The 19,822-nt window shown below is 36.2% G+C and overlaps 1 protein-coding gene across 2 annotated transcripts; it reads right to left on the reverse strand.

Moving 5' to 3' along the window:
• Positions 1-555: 555 nt before the first annotated feature.
• Positions 556-17,226, reverse strand: LOC142628023 (methyl-CpG-binding domain-containing protein 9-like). Of its 2 annotated transcripts, none has more exons than XM_075801954.1 (10): positions 16,686-17,226; positions 14,426-15,146; positions 13,155-14,282; positions 12,590-13,066; positions 11,626-11,931; positions 10,705-11,040; positions 9,055-9,153; positions 5,150-5,584; positions 2,241-4,589; positions 556-1,479 (listed from the first exon to the last, which is right to left on the reverse strand). In XM_075801954.1, exons 1-10 carry the CDS (start codon positions 16,910-16,912, stop codon positions 1,120-1,122), a joined length of 6,438 nt encoding a protein of 2,145 aa, XP_075658069.1. In that variant the 5' UTR covers positions 16,913-17,226; the 3' UTR covers positions 556-1,119. The 2 variants fall into 2 exon arrangements, with proteins under 2 accessions (XP_075658069.1, XP_075658070.1); XM_075801955.1 differs by having other exon boundaries at positions 14,426-14,952; positions 16,686-16,828.
• Positions 17,227-19,822: the final 2,596 nt, after the last annotated feature.

Genomic DNA, 19,822 nt, shown 5'->3' on the forward strand with positions numbered 1-19,822 from the left:
AAAAGGTGCAAGGCCAGTGCTCATTATAAAGAGTTGCTAGTATGTGCTGAGCCCTGATTGAGACGTAACTTAACATTAGCATGAGATGAGGTTTTTGGGTACTGTGCGCGCTTACAATGGCAGCATACTCCCAAGGGTTTTACTACAATCTTGTTTGTGGCTCGATTGTGTCAGCTTGTCAGCGAATAGCCATGAGAGAGTCCGAACCAGCTTTCTCCAGAGAATCAGCACACCACAACGGGAAAACATCTAGCGTGCAAAATATAGCAGTTGAAATTCCAACAATTCAATTCTTTTGAAAATCCAGTCAACAGTGGTCAAATTTCAGTGTTGCATTTCATTTGCTCTGCGATTTTTCCCCAACCAGACCTCATGGAAACCTGTAGTTAATAACATAATCTGGTTTTAACCAGCGCGCTTTGAGCATAAAAACCAGTGCACACAAGTGAGTGCAAAACCCCCATTCCTGTCAATTGAGAACGGCTACTAAACAAGAGAAAAATTAAGGAATATGAATCCCAAGCAAGATAGTAGAGGTGTTTGTGTAGAAAAGAATGAAATACGAGAAGATAACTAATCAGTTTCATTACCTTCACATAACTTTTACATATATTAATTTCTTACATACATTGAATGTGGGTCTCACTATTCAGCAGACGACTCCAAATATCTTTCTTCTGTGCCTCTTTCTCTTCCATTTCTTTGTTTCTTTTCTAATCAAACATATATCTCAAGCTCTAAGAAACTTGTCTCAAACTGCAATTGTACTAGCTCAATTCATAACACCAGCATGTATCAACCACCCCTAACAACACCCAATGGCGTCTGCTTTTTGATCCAAGTTAGTGTGTCAAGTAGCTCTATAGTTACACAGAAGGCAGCAAAAGCAACACTTTCACCTGCCTGTCTTATCTATCCTATACCTAATTTACTAGCTATGACACAGTGAGGTTAAGAATTTATTGTACCGTTAAACAGTTAGGCATGCTTCTGCTTTACATGCCACCAAGACAACTTGGTAAGTTAGTTTCTTCACAAATGAAGAGAAGCCCATCTTCCCCTTTTTTTTTTTTTTTTTTTTTGGGGGGGGGGGGGGTGTTTGTAATTATCTTTCCATACTCATCCCCCTGAATCTTTCCTTTTCTTGCTTCGTTTGCTACTTGGGTTGGCATTATCTGTTAAATCTACACCATAAGTCTTCTGGACTGGCTTGCACCCTGTCTTTGGAGTATCTAAAGGATTTGAACAAGTCAAAATTTTTATATCTGATTCGCTGCCCAGATTTTCAATCACAGTAGAACTGGAACTTGGCAAAGGCTTCTCATAAACGAGGGCAGCATCTAAGGTGCATATGTGAAGAGCAAGTGAGGAGATGGTAGCAATCCTGGCTGCAGCAGAGAGGGATGACCAATACTGCCATCCATTCCTCAGGTACTCGGTTTTTATCATTTCCTCAAATACAATTGTTGCTTGAACCATCTGAAAGAGTAAGACAAGGAGGTACAGTAATGTCAATGGTGGGTACTGATACGTAATTTTGTATCATGCATGGTGTTGTAAAACATACTACAATCACACAGTTCTAAACTGTCTGCATCAGGGGAAAAAATGATTTATTGGAGAGATTTGATAACATGCTACATAGCAGCCTAGCTTATGAAACTTTGACACTAGGAGGGTGTTTGGCTCTGGCCCAATAGGAAAAAAAAAAAGTTCTACGGATACAACAAAAGCCAACAACATTTTCACAACAAGCTGAGGTGTCAGCCCAACATAAGTCAAACTAAAATAAACTAGAATAAAAAAATATATTATATGGGACCCACTACAAAACAAAAGTGTTGTGAGATTTTATTGTGCTTCTAGACTTCCTTGGAAGAGAAAAAAGTGTGGTTGGTGAATAATGGAAGTTGGCCACCTAAGAACATTTTTTTTTTTGACAAACTTTTTAAAATATGGAATTGGTTCTAAAATACATGTCTTTTTAAATAATTTAGCTTACCTCCATTACTTTTTTTAACCGAATATCTCCTTTTATTTTAAATAACAATGGTAAGTGGTATTGAGTTTTAATCTCTACCTTTTATTTAGTTAGTGAGTGATGTGGTAATTTCTCATTAAAACAAAAGGAGATTCCAGTTTAAAAAGTACTGGAGGTAAGCCAAAACCGTTTAAAATACATCCTCGAGCTTTAGCATGGGAATAATATTTCCCTAATGGAAGAGGAGAAATTGACTAACCTCCATTATCGACTTGGCAGATTTAACAAACACACGCCAGGCATGTCTTTTATCCAAACCAGCCATTGATGATTTCAGAGCTTCCTCGGGAAGGGCAGCATCCATATCGAGCAAGTTCATTTTGAGCTGCCTAAGAAGCTGAACTGCCCTGCCAATAATGGGTCTTGATGAAGATTCACAAATTATGGAACAGCTCTCAACCCTCCGATCTGAATTTTTCAAGAAAGAAGATTTAACTCCTTTCATAGATCCCTCAAATTTTCCATTCTTGGCAAATCTTCTAGTTGAGTTAATGGAAAATTTGCCTTGTCTCCCATTGATTTTCATTTTCCCTTCCACTGAATGTTGCAGCTGATTTTCTATGTTCTTGGAATCACCACCTCGCTTCCCCTCATTTTTCCAAGAAGGCTCTAACTTTAAGGTGGGGTCATCCAGGAAAGGAGATGTGCTTGGTACAAATGATGGAACACCATTTGAACCAATAAGTCCTATTTCCTGTACCAATTCCTTATTAGAGTCTCTAGTGATAAACTTGGTACTTATCTCCTCAATGTCAAATGGGCAAGCCAACTCCTCTGTAATTTTATTAAACTCAACCCCAACCTCATGCATTACACTTCCCGTCACTCTACCAAGACCTTTTTCATTAGAGCACTCCCCCAGTGAGGTTTCAGTCACCATCATCCCCTTCCCCTTCAAGACACTACCATTCACCTTGTTCACAGAGGTAGGCACACTTGGATGGCACATTCCATTGTCATGCCGCTTGAGTTCCTCACTAGTGGAGAATGATTGGTGGCATGAGGAGCAATGGCATCTAGAAGGCCATATGAGTTCTAGGCAATCACATCGGCACATTTTCTCTGAAAATTTTACTTCTGCCTTCCAACTCTGCTTCATAGGAATGGAAGATTCTGATTTCAAGCAAGCACCAAACTTCTTCTCCAGTACAATTAAAGCCCCAATAGCATTAGAATTTACAAGTTCTTCACTGTTATCGGGCCTTGACGAAGTTGGTTGATCCACACCCTGAACACAATTTATTGCTTCATTGGAATCCTTGTATCTTATATTTTGCCACTGTAAGATAGCACCTAATAGTTCTCCCTCTAGTGGGTGAGTATCCCTCAACCATTGAATTAGTTCTTCAATTTCAGTGTCAGATTGAAAAGAAATCCATGGAAAAGTTGTGCTATCATTGTGCACGGACATATATGGATTAGATACGTCAAGTCCTTCAGAACTCAAAACACTCCCACTTCCAAAAGGACATCTCAAAGTTGAACTGCCAGGCAATGAAGTTTCCTGTTTTTCTATTTTCTTTTGCAGCACTAACATAGTCCCATCAATAACTACCCATGGAGGCGTACCCGGCCAGGAAAAGCCCCAGTAGAGCCGGCCAGCAGAGTCCCTGCCCAGAAAATCCTTCCGCAATGATACCTTCAGAAATTGTGATTCTAGACAGGCAATTGAATCCTGCAAAACAGTAATCTCATTCTTGAGGAAGCTTGCCTTGAGGTTCTTGGCTTGTGATTCATTCACAGCAGGTTGAATGATGCCATGATAGCTGGGAAACAAATTCCCATTGTTAATGTGCACTGCATGTACATGTTCAGCTACATGGGTTCTAATGGTATCTGATGAGAGATGACCTCTTAGAAATTCACAATAAGGCACCCTTGAACCATCAACACTGCCATTTTCCAAGTCCTGCTTTCCTTCAAAATTACTCCATGTGACATTCGCTCCTCTAGGCTTATCTTTCTGTTGTTGAGGAATGGAAAAGGGTAGCATGCTTTGCCTACTGTATGTATCTTTTTCACTGGAAGGCATCATACGACATAAAGAATTCTCAGATATAAATCCATTCTTACCAAAAGATAGTTGATTTTTTTGAAATTCAACATCATGCATCTTGACAATTTGACTACCACTACTGGTAGAATGTTTCTCTGAACTGCTTTTTGAATATAACCAACATGGTTGTTTACTGGAATCATTTGGCACAGGCCACCCTAATCCATCTTCCAAAGTATTCATATTAGTGGAGAAGGGTGACATGCAGCTGCTTCTACCAAGTAGTTGCCCCATCAATTTATGATAACTTGTACGCACTATAGCAACTTCTTCCGTTACAGATTTTCCAACACCATTAAGTGTGCTTTGGTTCACTTTCCCCACTTGGTCTGCTACAACTTCTTCTCTGAACTTCAGGTTTCTCCATTCTGAAGATAGTGAATGCAGTTTCTGCTGCAAATCAGCAGACATAGAGGCACACTGTTCTAGGTGTTCCCGAATTTTAGCAGAGTTCAGCACCTCATCACACAAGAACTTTAGAAGGAGAATCCTCTGCAACCAAGATAGGAGCAGAATAAGTTTAACATGATAAATATGAACAATAACAACTTAGATAAACCTAACACACATAACCAATTACAAATATAATGCAGCTTGTAGTAAACAAAACCTTCAGACTAAATCTAACATATTTAATTAGACCAGAAACATCCACCATGTGCTGACATTGGAAGCTCAATTCCACAAAATGAAAATAGAGAAATAATCACTATATAGTTTCTGAAGATCAGATATTAAACCATCAATCTCTCTTTGCTCTTAAATTTATATTATTACTGAGGACCATGTACTGTATCATCATTCTACTTTTGTCTAAACGAGAAATGGCAGAACGTATATGCAACATACACACAGAAAAAGACCCAGTAACTATACTGGTTACCTGTATTGGGTTAAGAGTTCAAAAAATCCAAGCTTTCAATAGAAAAAGCAATGATCAAAGAGCCACTACTTAGATGGCATACATTCAATATGTAACTTACAAATGCAATAGGGCCTATCAAAAATCAATTTGAGGCAGTAAAAATATATAAAGGGACCAATGGACAAACCTCCTCTATGGTGTATTCCCAGTACTCCTTCATCGCCATTGTGGTTACCAAATGGGCCAGAGCTTTTGGAAATCTGTGATTGAATTCTCTTTGACATCTCTTTTTCCGGAACCTGCTAATTACCTCAGTACTTTGTGAAGGTCCTTGACTGAAACAATTACCAGTAACACAAGAAGGACAATACCAGTTTCCATGAGGAATTTTGGCAAGTGGAGGATTTAAGCAATATGTATGATACCCCGAATCACACATATCACACAACAACACTTTCTTATCATCCTTATTCACACCGCACAATTTACAAACACCCTCATCTGAAGGAGCCTTGGGATTCTCTCTTGCACATTCATTAATATCTCCCATCTTGTTTTTTGCTTCAGCACTTGAGCATCCTCCAGTTTCATTATCCACAAGTTTCGGGACAAAATTGAGAACCTGCAGTGGATATTAACCATGCTAAAGCTCCAACTGGATTGGAAAATGTGTAAAGGTAAATTATATAAGAAGTGAATTTATGACTGCATGAGAAGGAAAGCTATGCTTTCAACCAATCAGCAAGCAACAAGTTAAAGGTATCAGTAATTCCTGGTCACTATCCTCTACACCCTTTAGAAGCAAACTGTCATCAGCATAAATTCAAGGCCAATTAATTATTTTTAGCTTGTGTGTGTGTGTGTGTGTGTGCGTGTGTGTGTGTGTAGGCAAAGCAAGAAACTCAAGACAACAATAGGCAAGTACATACTGAAGGCCCAGAAAAAATGCAGCACTGAGGATTACACTCTCTATGGTTAGTTGAGTGAATCAAGTTGTTTTGTCGTTTATCACCCATCAGGATCACATGGAAAGGAATTTTAACCATTGTTCATGTGGCCCTCATAGTTATGATGTGTTATTGAAAAGGAGATACAGAAAGGAACAATGGGAAAAAGAGACATAATATTCTTGCCTAAGCTACATGTAGAGACCAGTCTATGTAAATCTGTTTCTATCTAAAATTATTTATTGTCAGAAGTAATTTTTATGTAAATTAATTCCCTATGCTTCATTTAACTTCTAAGAGGGGAGGTGGAAGAAAATAGGAATTTTGCAAGAGTCATCCCTATCCCAACCTGTTTTAAAATTCAATCTTTTCAATTCTCTCATCATGTGTTATTGGCAATGTAAACAAGAATGCAGGGTACAATTGTCCTAAATCTTCAAAGCAGTTCCAAGTTTGTCATGACAACAGAATCTCTGGGTATTCCTTGCAGCCTAAGGACTAGCAGAAGATCAAAAGAAGTGTTGCATTAAAAGTGACAACATATTGATCAATGCTTTACAGAGAAATTTTACTCCAGAAATAGTGGAATGGCTAACAAGATTATGCTTTAATGACATAAAGCTTAGGTGATTTTGTGTAGGTAAATCTTTATATAAATAAAAGGAAAAAAAGAAAAAGAAGATCTTGGCCTCACTTAGCCACAAGCACAAGATTAGGGATTCCTGCCTTGTATATACAGCCACTACAAATTTTACTACAAGTCCTTTACAAACTAATGTAGCATGCCACATCAGCTATTAAAAAACTAAATTGCCATGTCAGATTTTATTCATTTTAGTTGTAAAAGCTTAAACAGCCAAAGTTTTTTTTTTTTTTTCAAAAACCCCTAAACAGCCAAATCTTAGATAATCCCAATTTGCACAATCTGATCCAGATTTCCACCTCTATTCTCATGTTTGGCACCAATCTTGAATCTCTTTTCTCCAGTACCTATATCTAGAGAACTTGACTGTCCATATCATCTGTTCTCACTACTGGCACCAACCTTCAACCTTTTCTCTGATCCCTGCATCATTGAGTAGGAACTTTCCCTTTTAATTACACTAATCTGTCTAGAGCTTGCACATCATGGGAGGTTGTCAATTTCTGTTGTGCATATCTGACAATAAGCCAGGAAGCTTCACATACTTATCAATGACACAAAGTAAAATCTATTGTTTATTAACCCTCCATAACTGATAAATCATTCTATGATGTTGCCTTCTTTGAACTAAAACACAGCTTATATGTCTCAATACCTTCCACGTTTGGGTTAAGGAGTATTGAGCACTCTCAGGTTGCTTACCTTCTTTTTTGTTTTGCATGCTAGATTAGCTGTTGATGAGAATGGAGTTGTAACATCTAGTATTAGTTGTTTCTATTGACAATCAAATTTTCTAGATCTAAGTGCCGGAGAGCAAAGATTCAGTATTGATGCTGGCGAGATTGGAGGAGGAACTCTGGAATAAGATTGTGCAAATTGGGGGATTTTTGAAGATTTTTCTGTTCAAGGGTTTTTTTTTTTTTTTTTTTGGGTTTTTATAACTAAAATGAATAAACACCTGACATGGCAATTTAGTTTTTCAATAGCTAAGATATGCATATGCCATATCAGTTTGCACAGGACTTGTAGCAGTTGTAGCATTGCTCAATCACTTATCTATGATGTATGTGTTGTCACAAAAAATGGTGACAATCCCTAATATTAAAAGATTAAAATTTTGCATGACTTCCTCATGAAATAACTCTTGAAGATTCAAAACCATTACTTCTTCCTCATGATGCAAGTTTTGGATTCACTTCAGGAGTAAGAATAACATACAACTTGGTGATGGCGTAACCATAGCATTGATAGAGAAAATATATCCTTTTTGGAAGCCTAAGCTTAAGGCAAAGCCCAAGAATAAATGAATTTGGTGGTTAATTAGGTTTTTAGTACATTATTTTATGTTTTATTTGGTTTTTCTAGGGTGACAAATTTTCAGGATTCTGTAATTGTCGGTTTTGGGTCATAGTTGTGGGCCTTGAGTTTTATTTTATTAATAGGTATATTTAATTCATGGGTATTTATGTGAGGGATTTGGTTCAATTCAATTATGATTGGATTTACTGTTCAAAGTAGTTCTAATTCTATTAGGAAAAGTGAAGATTGAAGGGCTACAAAGTTTGTTGTACTGCAACAAGACAGTTAAACAGTAAGTGTTAAGTATTTGGTTGCAAAAAGCATGTGTGCCCTAGTGTGATCTTTCTTCTTTACCCTTTACTATCTCTTCTCCTTTAATCTCTATTTTCTTCTTATCTTTCTCATGATACTATTCATGGGTACTGTTTATATAACATCTGAGCACCATGAATTTCCTTCCTTTACCACTTCCTTACAACCCCAAATCAAGCCCTTTCTCTTACCTATCAAAACCTTAAACCCACCACAAGCACACATAGATACATTTTCCCAATTTGTCCTACGTCACTTGGCTCACTTTTGATAAAGGAGTAGTAACTTGTGCCAGCATAATGCTTCATGAAAAAGGGAGCTAAAAAGAATCGGCACACTTTTGTTACATCTTATATGACAAACCCATAAAAATATTCATCCTTTATTGCAAATTCATGTTGTCAAATTAATTTCCCAACAAAGTAAGCAAATATGTTTTGGAAATGAACAATTTCTTTTTTTGATAGGTAACGTAAAAAATTTATTAAAAAAACAGAACCAACCCAAGTACACTAAAAATGAACTACAGGGGCAAAAATCAAGAACCAAAGTTACAATGATCAAGTAAAACAAGGAGTAAAAAACAAGAAGAAGATGAAAGAATTAAACTCCATTGAAGGAGAGTATGAAAGAAAAAAGACTTAAAACTCGAGAATAGACTGTCCACCTCAAAGCTTCTAGCATTTTGTTCTCACCAAATACACCACATCAATCAATATATGATAACATGAAAGAATTTTGCTTGTGAAATACTGGAAACTCCCAAATAACAAGGAGCAATAGTGGAAGTTTTGTTAAGACATGATTATATATATGGATCAGTTAGACATGAAAACTAATAGTGAGCGAACTGAAAAGAAAAGGGAAAGATGCAGAACGGTACCAACAAACCTCTTTTTTATAAAGTACTTCAAATTTTTGGGATAATGTTTCTGCCAAATGGATCAAATCTGCCTGATCTCCACACGCAGTTCGAATGTTACGCCAAACCTGCCCAAAGAAGATAAGATCATGAACTTCACATTTGCATGTATCATGTACCAAAAGATTTAGCTTAAGATTTTCTTCTGAATGATGAAGCATTAGATGATGCAGGCAGCAAAAGTTTAAATAAAAATAAAAATAAAAATAATATATAAATAATAAATAAACCAACCTAATACATTTTGATAAAAAGAAAAAATGAATTCACAAACTTGCTTCATGTGGTGGTAGTGTTCTCTGTGTGTGTATGTTGCCATATGGTTAGAGAAGTTGCACAGTGAGAACCTTTTTATTTATTTAATATGTAACAAATTTTATTAAATAAAAAGAAAGGCATAGCCCAAGCACACAGGAAGTATACAATTGATCTGAGAAAATGAAGTTCCTATTTAATTGTCAACAAGAAACTAAGAAATTTTCACGCAAAGCTCTGAGCATTTTGGATCCCACATCAAAAGTTATTATATCTTTATCTAATAAAAGTTAAATAAACTTGAGGACATAGTTAAATGTGGAATGTAGTAAATAGAATGTCAACATTACAAATTGCTGCTTGCTCCAAACACATTTACTGTGATTCAGAATCATGAAGAATTTTGCTATCTTCTCCTTCCCCACCGTTCTTTGTGGAGTAGGCAAGAAAGTTGCTATTCCTTAAGTAACTGAGAGAAATTATTGGGGTAAATGAATTGCAAGATATGGGTCATATGGCACACCTTAGCAGATACAAAAACTTGCAACTTTAGATATGAAATACATTTCAGACACAATAACTGCACTTTACACACACACACACACACTCACACACACACACACATGCGCACACGCACACACCTAGTTATCCTTTTTTTTTATGTAGAAGAAAGACACGATCTTTACGCCTGTCAATCATTTACTAGGCAAATTATATACAAGTATCATCGTGATCTTCTCTAAATTGTGAATATTTAATTTAAATTTTTAAATATATATTTATTTAATCTTTTTGCTTTAAGTAATATTATGTAAGAAGAATATTTATCCATGTTGTGTCAAGTGTCTTAGTAAGACAGTTTCTAAGGTGACACTGAAGCAGGATCAAGTTAAAAGAATTACATTTAGACCTATTTGGTTGTGAGGGTAGAAAACATTTGTGATTTCCACCATGTGTGCTTGGTATAGAAGATGGCAAAGTGGAAGATTGGAGAATAAATTACCATCATGCCTTTATTATACATTAAAAATTAACCCACCACGATCCCATCTGAACTAATCACAACTTACTCAACTCTCTTGGCCATTAAAATTCTTTTTATGTCAAATGCATTTGAACCAAACAGTTGGGATTTATGCTTTCTTGATCCGAGTTCATAGAACGTCTTCACGTGTTCAATCAATTTTATCCAGGATCTAAGGCAAGCTCTTGCAATGTATAAGTATAACGGAAATAGCCTTTTTTCCGACATATATGCATACTGGGAATGAATTATGCAACAGCAGAAAATTAAAAAATTAAAAAAATTAAAATTAGACATTGAAAATCATAGAGCCAAATAGATTAAGTAACATAGAGCAAACCTCTCGAACATCCTCAAGAAAAGCATCATGTGATCCACCATATGCCCCAGAAGTCAATTTCATATCAATAATTCTGAAGTCTAAAGGACGTGACAATATTGAAGGAGATTGAAGAAGCCCCTCATCATCGTCGTCATCAGAAATATTAAGTGATCCTCCAAGCACACTACCAAAAACCATTTTTTTATCTGCAGCTGCGGCAAGGTGAAGCACATTTCGGCATTGTTTCATAATCACATCAGATACAGTGTTAACACACTTGTCTTTCCTCTTTCTATTGGGTTTCTGCTGCAGGTCTTCACCACACACCTCTGCCAGTATTGAAAGCACAGCTTTCTGCAACCAACCAATAATAACAAGCCTTGAGTTTGGCGTAAGGCTCCATATAAATGTCTTTAGTTTAAATTTTTAGATCTTTTAAGTTTTAAATTATAATTTAGGATAGCTTGATACACTTCCTCTGGATTTGGGTTTTCTCCTCGTATAAAATAACATATCTTTACTCTAAATGTCTTTAGCTTAACAAAGATATAAGCTAAAGGTTAATGAGAGCAGGGATTTCTTTAAAATTCAATGAATTATTAGAGATACTAACTTCAATATGACCAAACGCATGAAGTGGGGAGCATATTTAGAGATGATGCTAGAGGAATAATTGACAGTGCCTAATAGTCTCCAGTTATCCCATAACAAATTAAAGTGAAATTTATGACCCTACTGGTAAGGCAACATCTTATCATTCCTTTAGCTGCAGCTTAAAGAACTCAAAAATTGCCATGTTGACATTAAGATTTGGAAATTTTGACTGATTCATCTTGCTAGACACAATGGAAACAATAACTCTCCATTTTAATTTATGAAATAAAATTTTTAAATACCATATTCTGAAATTTCTGATAGAAAGAAATGAGTAGTAAGTACCTTGGTAGGCCCTGAAGCATTTCCCTTGTAAACTTCCTTACTTATTGAATGCTCCAGTACCTTCTTTGCCCATTCTGGGGGATCTTTCTCCAGAGCACTATAAACACAATTTCTAATTCTAGCTCCAACATTAGTGGGTAGCTTTCTAACAGGTTCCAGAGCTTGGGCCCACTCAGGAGTTTCACCATTATTCACTTTAACTGTTTTGCAACCAACAATTGTATCAGACTTGTTGTGTTCAACACTTGAACCATTATCGACAGTGTGTGCTGAGCCAAAGATTTGCTTTGTAGCCTCTGCAAGCAGCTGAGAATAACAAAAATTAGGGCACCACTATCTAATGAGCATCTTCTACAATTTTAGGAGCATGAACCAGAAACCAAAATAAAACCTAGATTGTACCAAATGCAAGTAGACATACAAACATTTTATATATATATATATATATATATATATATATTAAAAACAATAAAAAAAGAATGGGAGAAAGAGTTCATGAATTCAACATAAGGAAAAAAAAAAGTGAAAAAACCCAAAATAAATAACTAACTTCAACAGTCATCAAGCACATAGGCATGTAAGTGCAACATAATCAAACCTCATTCGATTTCAAATTCACAATTCCCATTTAATAGCTCATATTTTCATAGTTGGATTTGACCTTACTTATCCACAATCTTAATCACAAATTACAAAATGAGCTATTCCAGTGATGAGATTGCAGAGAAATATTAGAGGAAATAAGCATTAAAATTCATGGAATCGCTTTTTTAAAATTTTATTATTATTTTGATTGGTATATGACACACACACACCCTCCACCTAGAACTTATAAGGGGAGGAGGTGCCAGTTGAGCTAGAGCTCATTGGTGCCTTTTCAAATTATTTTAAAACACTCGTCTTTTAAAAAGAAACAAATAAAACATTATTGCAAGTAGATTACAAAACAAACGGCAAATCTTACCAGTGTATCTGCTTCTCTTCCAGCCACTTCCACATTAGAATCAGAGATTAGTCCACCATCACCTCGCAAACACTGCAACACTTTGCAACTCTCACGGCCAATGATCTCCGTAGAGTCAAGGTTACCATGAATGAATGAAACAGTTAAAATGTACCTTCGAGCTAATTCTAGCCATGTAAGTTCATCAACTGGGAGCATGTCAAGCATGGATTTCTTGACAGAAATCAGGTAGTCTGCGTCTTTCTTCCTTCCCCGTCTAAACTTAGATCCTACAACATCAGAATTAGGATCTACAAATGCTGCCACCTTGACCTGCAGTTCACCTAGTAGCACTTTTAGGAGTGAGCAGTGAACCTTCGTCAAAGTTCTCCTAGTAATAAAGGAATAGCCATTTATAAGTTCCTCTTCAAGTTCCTTAAATGATAAAGGTTCCTCCAGCCCTAAAACTTCAGAGAAACGGCAAAGTAACTCCCAAGACTGAACAAGTAGAATAGAACAGGGTAAGTATATGAACCTATAATTTCTACAGGTTTCCATGATACTTAAAACTAGCATTAACCCATACCTGAAGAACATCACCAATTAAATCAGCAGGAAGCTTTAAGCTAACTGGCTTGCCAGGAGGACAGCAATCTTTCTTGACAGATTCTTCAAATGCCTGCTTCCTAGATCTTTTACAGCCTTTGAGAAAACCATCTGCTTCTTTCTCACTTTGCATACCAGTCTTCCTTTTGACAAGAAGAAACCCACTTCCAACAGTTTGTGACTTTGATATGTCACATCTTTCATTAAGGAACTTATATTCTGAACAGGCATGTACCCCAGGAAGCTGTTCTATAAATTCTTGCACAAATTCCATATCTAGTCCAAATCGGTCTTGGTCTAACCACTTCACCAGTGCTTCACAAGTAGTAATGAGTTCATCATCACTTTGAATACAACATGGGATGTTAATAGGGCCAGAAATATAGCAAAACTTAGCCAATGAATCATCACCTTTTTTACTCTCAGAGTGCAAGCATGATGACCACATTCTAGGGACAGCATCCTTGCAGCAAAACTTACATAAGCCAGTCTGCTTGTATACATTGCGGCAAGCATCTGCTAGAGTTTGAGATACCATTTTCCATACTGAAATTGATGATCTCCCTTCTACTAAGAATTCACCAATATTATCTATCACCCCAGAGTTCACAGCTGTATATTTCCTAGGACTTTGAGGAAAGCAATTTGACTCTGTTTGCAAACTATTCATTGTCTGCAAATTGCAGACTTCATTTGAAATATTCCTAGAACCTGCTAACATATCATGATCTAGTTGTGGAGGGCTATGATCAAACAATATCATCTGAATATTTATATCATCATCATCATCAATTATAACAAAAGCAGTTGAATCATCACTTTCCACTTTGCCTTCAGCATTGTGTAAGCCAAAGCCTGGCTTGGAAATTAATGTTGATCCAATAGGAATAGGCTGCGCAGAACATGAAAATCTTTGAACCTTGAAAACTGGACCAGAATCTCCACCATCTAAGATATCACACACAAAAAGAGACCCGGTAATCCTATCATGCCAGCTGGATCTATAGCCTATTGGCCAGATCTGGCTAGTATTATGATATGAGGGTCGGGGATCAACCTCCCCCACAGAAAGAATACAGAAGTCTTCAAACTGAATTGGGAGTCCTTCCTACAATGGTATTATAATAAAATATAAGGTCAGACAGGATGCTAAATGCCTAAATGAACCATAAACTTACCAATATAACCATCATAATTCTAACACTATAATAATACAAACATGGGATAAAAGATAAGTTGGTCTAAAAGTACCTGAAGCTGCCCAACAGCACAGCCTTCATTATCCTCTGATGATGTAGTCTCTGTGGTTCCTGAATTATCCTTCAACCTGCAGGCCTGATTAACCTCAGTCCCAATGCCCAATGAGACCTCTCCATGAGAACTTCTCAAATTTTCTTGCAATCGTTCCAAATTCTTTGCTTTTGAATACATAGATTCTTTTCTCCGGCACAAATGCAATCTTTTGCGCAAAAAAGCAAATCTATCACTTGTGCCCTCAGGTTCTACAGAGAGGCAGTCTAGTATCAACCCAAGATGACGGGCAACATCAAACATTGAAGGGAACTTATTTCCATCTGGGGCACAATAAATGGGAAAGATTTTTTTTCGATTCTGACAATAGCTAAATTCTACTCGCCAACCATCCTTGAGTATGCCATGATTTTCTGCAATAAATTCTCTCAGTTCTTGCATATATGCCTCACTTGGATTCTGGAATGGTATTTTATGGGGTGTAGTATCGCTAGCCCAAAGCCCTCCTTTTAGTTTGGAGCCTAGATCTGTTTCAGTAAAATTTCCATCAAAATTCAGTCTCTGCTGCACCGAATCTTTAAAATCTGATCTAACATTATGTCTCACACTGCCAGGTGTCTTCAGAAGATCAAATTCATTCCCCACATATAACAAATTTGAACATGTCACTGGGGCATTTAATGAGTTTCCAATAAAAGAAGAATCACGCACTACTTGCATTCTACAAACCACAAGACATGTAACCCATCAATTGTTAAAGGACTCACACATTTAAAAAAAAAACTCAAGGCTGAAAAATATATACACCGTGAATAAACCACAACCCCCCCCCCCCCCAAAAAAAATAAAAAAACCCACTGCCTCAAACATGCAAGTCAGACAAGGACAATTATATGCAGCATTCAAACCAACAATATTCAATCAGAACAGCAGTCAAAAGTGAACACCAAAGGCAATTCATTAAGATTTTCTTGCATCCCTCCATATGGAAATCAGCATGTTCATTAGAAAGTCATTTACACCAGAGGACAACTACTGTATCAGAATTGGCTTAATAAGAAAGAGGTTGAAGACTAGGTCCTTCTAATTAACTTTCATTAATAAGTCTAAAATTTTCTTCAGAATGTGACTAAAACATTTTTAATCTAAGAAGCAACAGAAACTTAAAAACCCCCCAGCATGTCCAATTCCGACACGTGTCTATGTCAGACACGTACAGTTTTCTTCAGAATGTGACTAAAATATTCTTAATCTAAGAAGCACGGACACTAAAAAACCCCCACAGCATGTCCAATTCCGACATGTGTCTATGTCAGACATGTAAAGTTTTGTTCAGAATGTGACTAAAACATTTTTAATCTAAGAAGCACGGACGCTAAAAAATCCCCTAGCATGTCCAATTCTGACACGTGTCTATGTCAATCATGCCAGGGATGCTTCTGCTTGCGTGTTCTCAATCCCCGGCTCTCTTTCATAAGACTCGTGTAGTCCACCCCCAAAAGTGACTTGGTTGGAAGTGATAAGCAGATTGATTGATTGCTCGAAAAAGCCACACCTAGCTACGCGACAAACTATTCCTTAACTGATTGGAATGATATCATTGAAATGAGATTCCTTTTATTGCTTGCGCCTACCATAAATGGGGGATTGAGCGAAAAAATAATATTTTTTTTTATTGGAAAAGAATTCCTTTTATTTTAGATATGCTTTTAAAGATTTTGATAGTTGTTATAGTTAATTAACTGTGGTATCCCCACTGTGTTGTGTCCTAATTTCCAAGAATTGATGTGTTCCCGTGTCTCGTGTTCATGTCCATGCTTCATAATTTTAATGCATTGCAACACAGAGCAAATAATACATGCAAAGGTAAAAACTTGACGTAACTAGCCTGCTTTAAACTCTATTATCTACTAAATTCGTTAGGTGCTGAATATGTAAATGCTACTTCAAAACTTAAAAAATAAAAAATAAAAAACCTTTCTAATAAACCCTAGTAATGGAAGCAGCTATAGCACAAAGTAGCTCAGAAATTAAAAAAAAAAAAAAATTTGAACTTCACGTTCTACTTTGTTCTTGAATTCTCATAAATTAGCATTTATTGAAGAGTGTTGATACAAATATAGAAATTTTAGTAGTCAAAGTTACTAAATTTATCTCAGCTACCAAATCGAAACTTTGAAGTGAGAGAGATATTTCAAAATTGAACTAATTGAACAAAAAAAACAACAACAAACAGAGAGAGAGAGAGAGAGATGAGTACCGAGAGTTCACGGATTGGAGGCATTGATCAGCGTCGGGTTCGATGGGCGGAGCCGCATTGATATCGAGAAGCACGGCGGCGCGAGGTCGGCTCGGCGGCGGCGGCGGCAGCGGCGGAGGCGGAGAGGGAGGAGGCGGAGAGAGGTGAGAGGCACGAGGAGAAGGGAGAGGAGGTTCGTTGAGGTCGATGTCGAAAGGCATAGCTCGCGTCGGCTCGTTGAGCTCCATGGTTCGGTTAACTGAGAGTGAGAGAGCGAGATCATGGTGAGCTCGAGTTCGCTGTGGTTCGGAGCATTTTAGCTCCGGCGAAGATTTTTAGGTTTTGTTTGGCAGAGAGAGACAAAAGAAAGAGAGGGATCGAAGTGAAGAAAGAGTGAAGAGACGAGTGTGAGTAGCGAGAGCTGAGATATAGAGAGAGAGAGAGAGAAGTGCGGAAATGAAATGGAAGAAGAAGTCGAGGGAAGTCGAGACATGGATTCTTCGGGACTCGCGTCAAGTGTGAGCCAATTACGAAACTGACCTCCACTGGTTTTGGTTTGTGGGTAGCGTGTATTTTGGGAGGGAGGGACTTTGATTGATAAAAACAATTTTTTTTTTTTTTTTTTGAACTTTCAGTTTCAGAAACGTAATTAATAATGCTGACGTGAGATTCAGTTAACTCAATCCTTAAAAAAACAATAAAACAAGAGTTTAATTTTCATTTACATAAATATCTTAATCCGATAATAATAAGTTATTATCAAAAATATACAATATAGATTAAAACTCTCAAAATAAAATAATGAATTGTGTTAACAAATGCTCTTAAGACATTAGTTAAGAATTTATTTTAAGAAAGTTTTGACATTACTTTTATGGAAAATGAAAAAAGTTGTCAAAATATTAATTACTTTTTTTTTCAATAAATTTTTTTAAATAGATTATTATTCAATACTCTAAGAACATTCGTTAACATTTCTCTAAAATAATTAATTGGTAATAAAAATATCTGGCTCTGGATTTTAATAAAAAGTAAAAAATAAAATAAAAAAATAAAAAAGAAGAAGAAGAGAGTAATAGTTTCTGTTTCTGTTTCTGTTTCTCTCTCTACTCGTGACTGGTATGTCAGAGAGACTAGGACAAAAGGGAAAAGCGTGCTAAGTACGTGTATGCTTAATACTCTTTATCCGTTCGTCAACAAAACGCTACGAAACGTAACGGCTTCGTCCTTCTTTCGTCTTTCCCTCGCCAAATTTTAATTAATGCGAGGAGGAACAGGGGAATCTCATGTCATATGGCTCTCTCCCCCAAGGGGCCCGTCCAGAGAAGCAGATAGAGAGAGACAATAATAATGTCATGCCTTTTTTGCAGCTGTACAATACCAGAAATGTGACTTTTCTTTTTCTTTTTTTAGCATCATTGATTAGGGTTCTAGGAGTCTTGGACAGATGACACATTCAAAATGAGATTTTTGAGGTGGCCAAAGATTATTTAGTATCAAGGTGATTATGTTTCTGTTATTATATATATGAGTTCATTATTCGTAGAATATTTTTCACAATATCATTATGATTAATTAATGGGACTTTGCTAAAAAGTTTTATTATGTCTCATTAACTCGAGCAATCTTGTTTATGGTATTTTAGGACTTGTTTGGTAGGCAAGCTCAAACTCACATTTTCATATTTTAAATAACATTATACACATTTTTACACACTTTTTCATCTATACGTATTTCAAAAAATTACAAATAATATTACTCAAATTCCTCTACCAAACGGGCCCTTAATCATTTTTCAATGGCTACGTTAATTATGTGCAAGAAATTTCCTTCTTGAGTAATAGGAAGCGGGCTAATCCTTCGAAATGCCCTCGTTCCTTTGTTGCTAGGGCTAAAAATCTTCTTTCTCATTTATAAGAATTCAGTCACGTGATCTATTTGTCAACAAGTATTGAGGCCAGCAGTTAGTACATAGAGTACAAGTAAGGACTCTTTTTCAAGACATAAAGCCCCAAAGGAATGAGATGCAATTCTTTAATCACGTTAGTCATAATTTTCAATCCAAAATTCCTATTTGGTTTAGAGCTAAAAAGGAGGAAGACTACATGCCACTCTATATATTGGTTCATCATTCATGCAATATTTTCATGATATCATTATGATCAATTAATAGGACTTTGTCGAAAAGTATATTGCGTTTATCAATAACTCGAGTAATCTCCATTTTTGGCGTTTTAATCACCTTTCAATGGCTTCCATAATTATGTGCAATGAAATTCTTTCTTGAGTGATGGGAAGTGAGCTAGTCTCCAAAAATGCCCATGTTCCTTTGTTGCAAGGGTTAAAAATGTTCTTTTCTCATTTTTAGTAACTCAGTAATGTGATCAATACATCATCAGGCATTAATGTTAGCAGTTAGTACATAAAATACAAATCATGGATTCATTTTGGAGACATAATGCCTTAAAGGAATGAGATGCAATTCTTTAATCATTCCAGCCATAATTTTAAGTTGGAAATTTTCTATTTGACTCAGAGCTAGAAAGGAGGAAGATTACATGCCAATCCTTTTTTGGATTGACTAACACATAAGATATCTTTGGGATTAATAAATATGTAACTTATACAGAGACATATAGATTTTAAATATCCTCTCCCTTGGCTGTCAAATTAAAATAAAATAAAATAATACTCTTTCTATGGGATCATGTCAATACCCCCAACTATTGATATATGGATCCCATCTAGGGATAATAATTTTGCCCTGCCCCTCCCGACTTTGCCCTGCACGGGTTTATCCTGACCTACATAGGTGTTGGGGCAAGGATGGAGTGAGATTTTAGCCTTCACCATTGGCTAGTCAAGGACGGGTTTAGACATTTTAGCCCCGTCTTGCCCCGCATTGATAAGAGCTATAATTTTAAAATTTTCATACCCTAAATCTCTAATATTTAAACAAACAAACCAATATTAGTTTATTTAAATACATGGATATTAAGATTTTTATTTTTGTTGTGAAATTGTCTTGATAAACACTTAGATTATATTATTCAGTTTTTGCTAAAAAATTAGTTTGATTTGATGGGATACATTTAATTGTGAATTCAAGTATATTTATATTAATGAAACAATTTTATAAAAAAAAATTGTAATAGTTG

The sequence above is a fragment of the Castanea sativa genome, chromosome 3, assembly GCF_040712315.1.
Source record: "Castanea sativa cultivar Marrone di Chiusa Pesio chromosome 3, ASM4071231v1".
In the NCBI taxonomy this organism is placed as follows: Eukaryota; Viridiplantae; Streptophyta; class Magnoliopsida; order Fagales; family Fagaceae; genus Castanea; species Castanea sativa.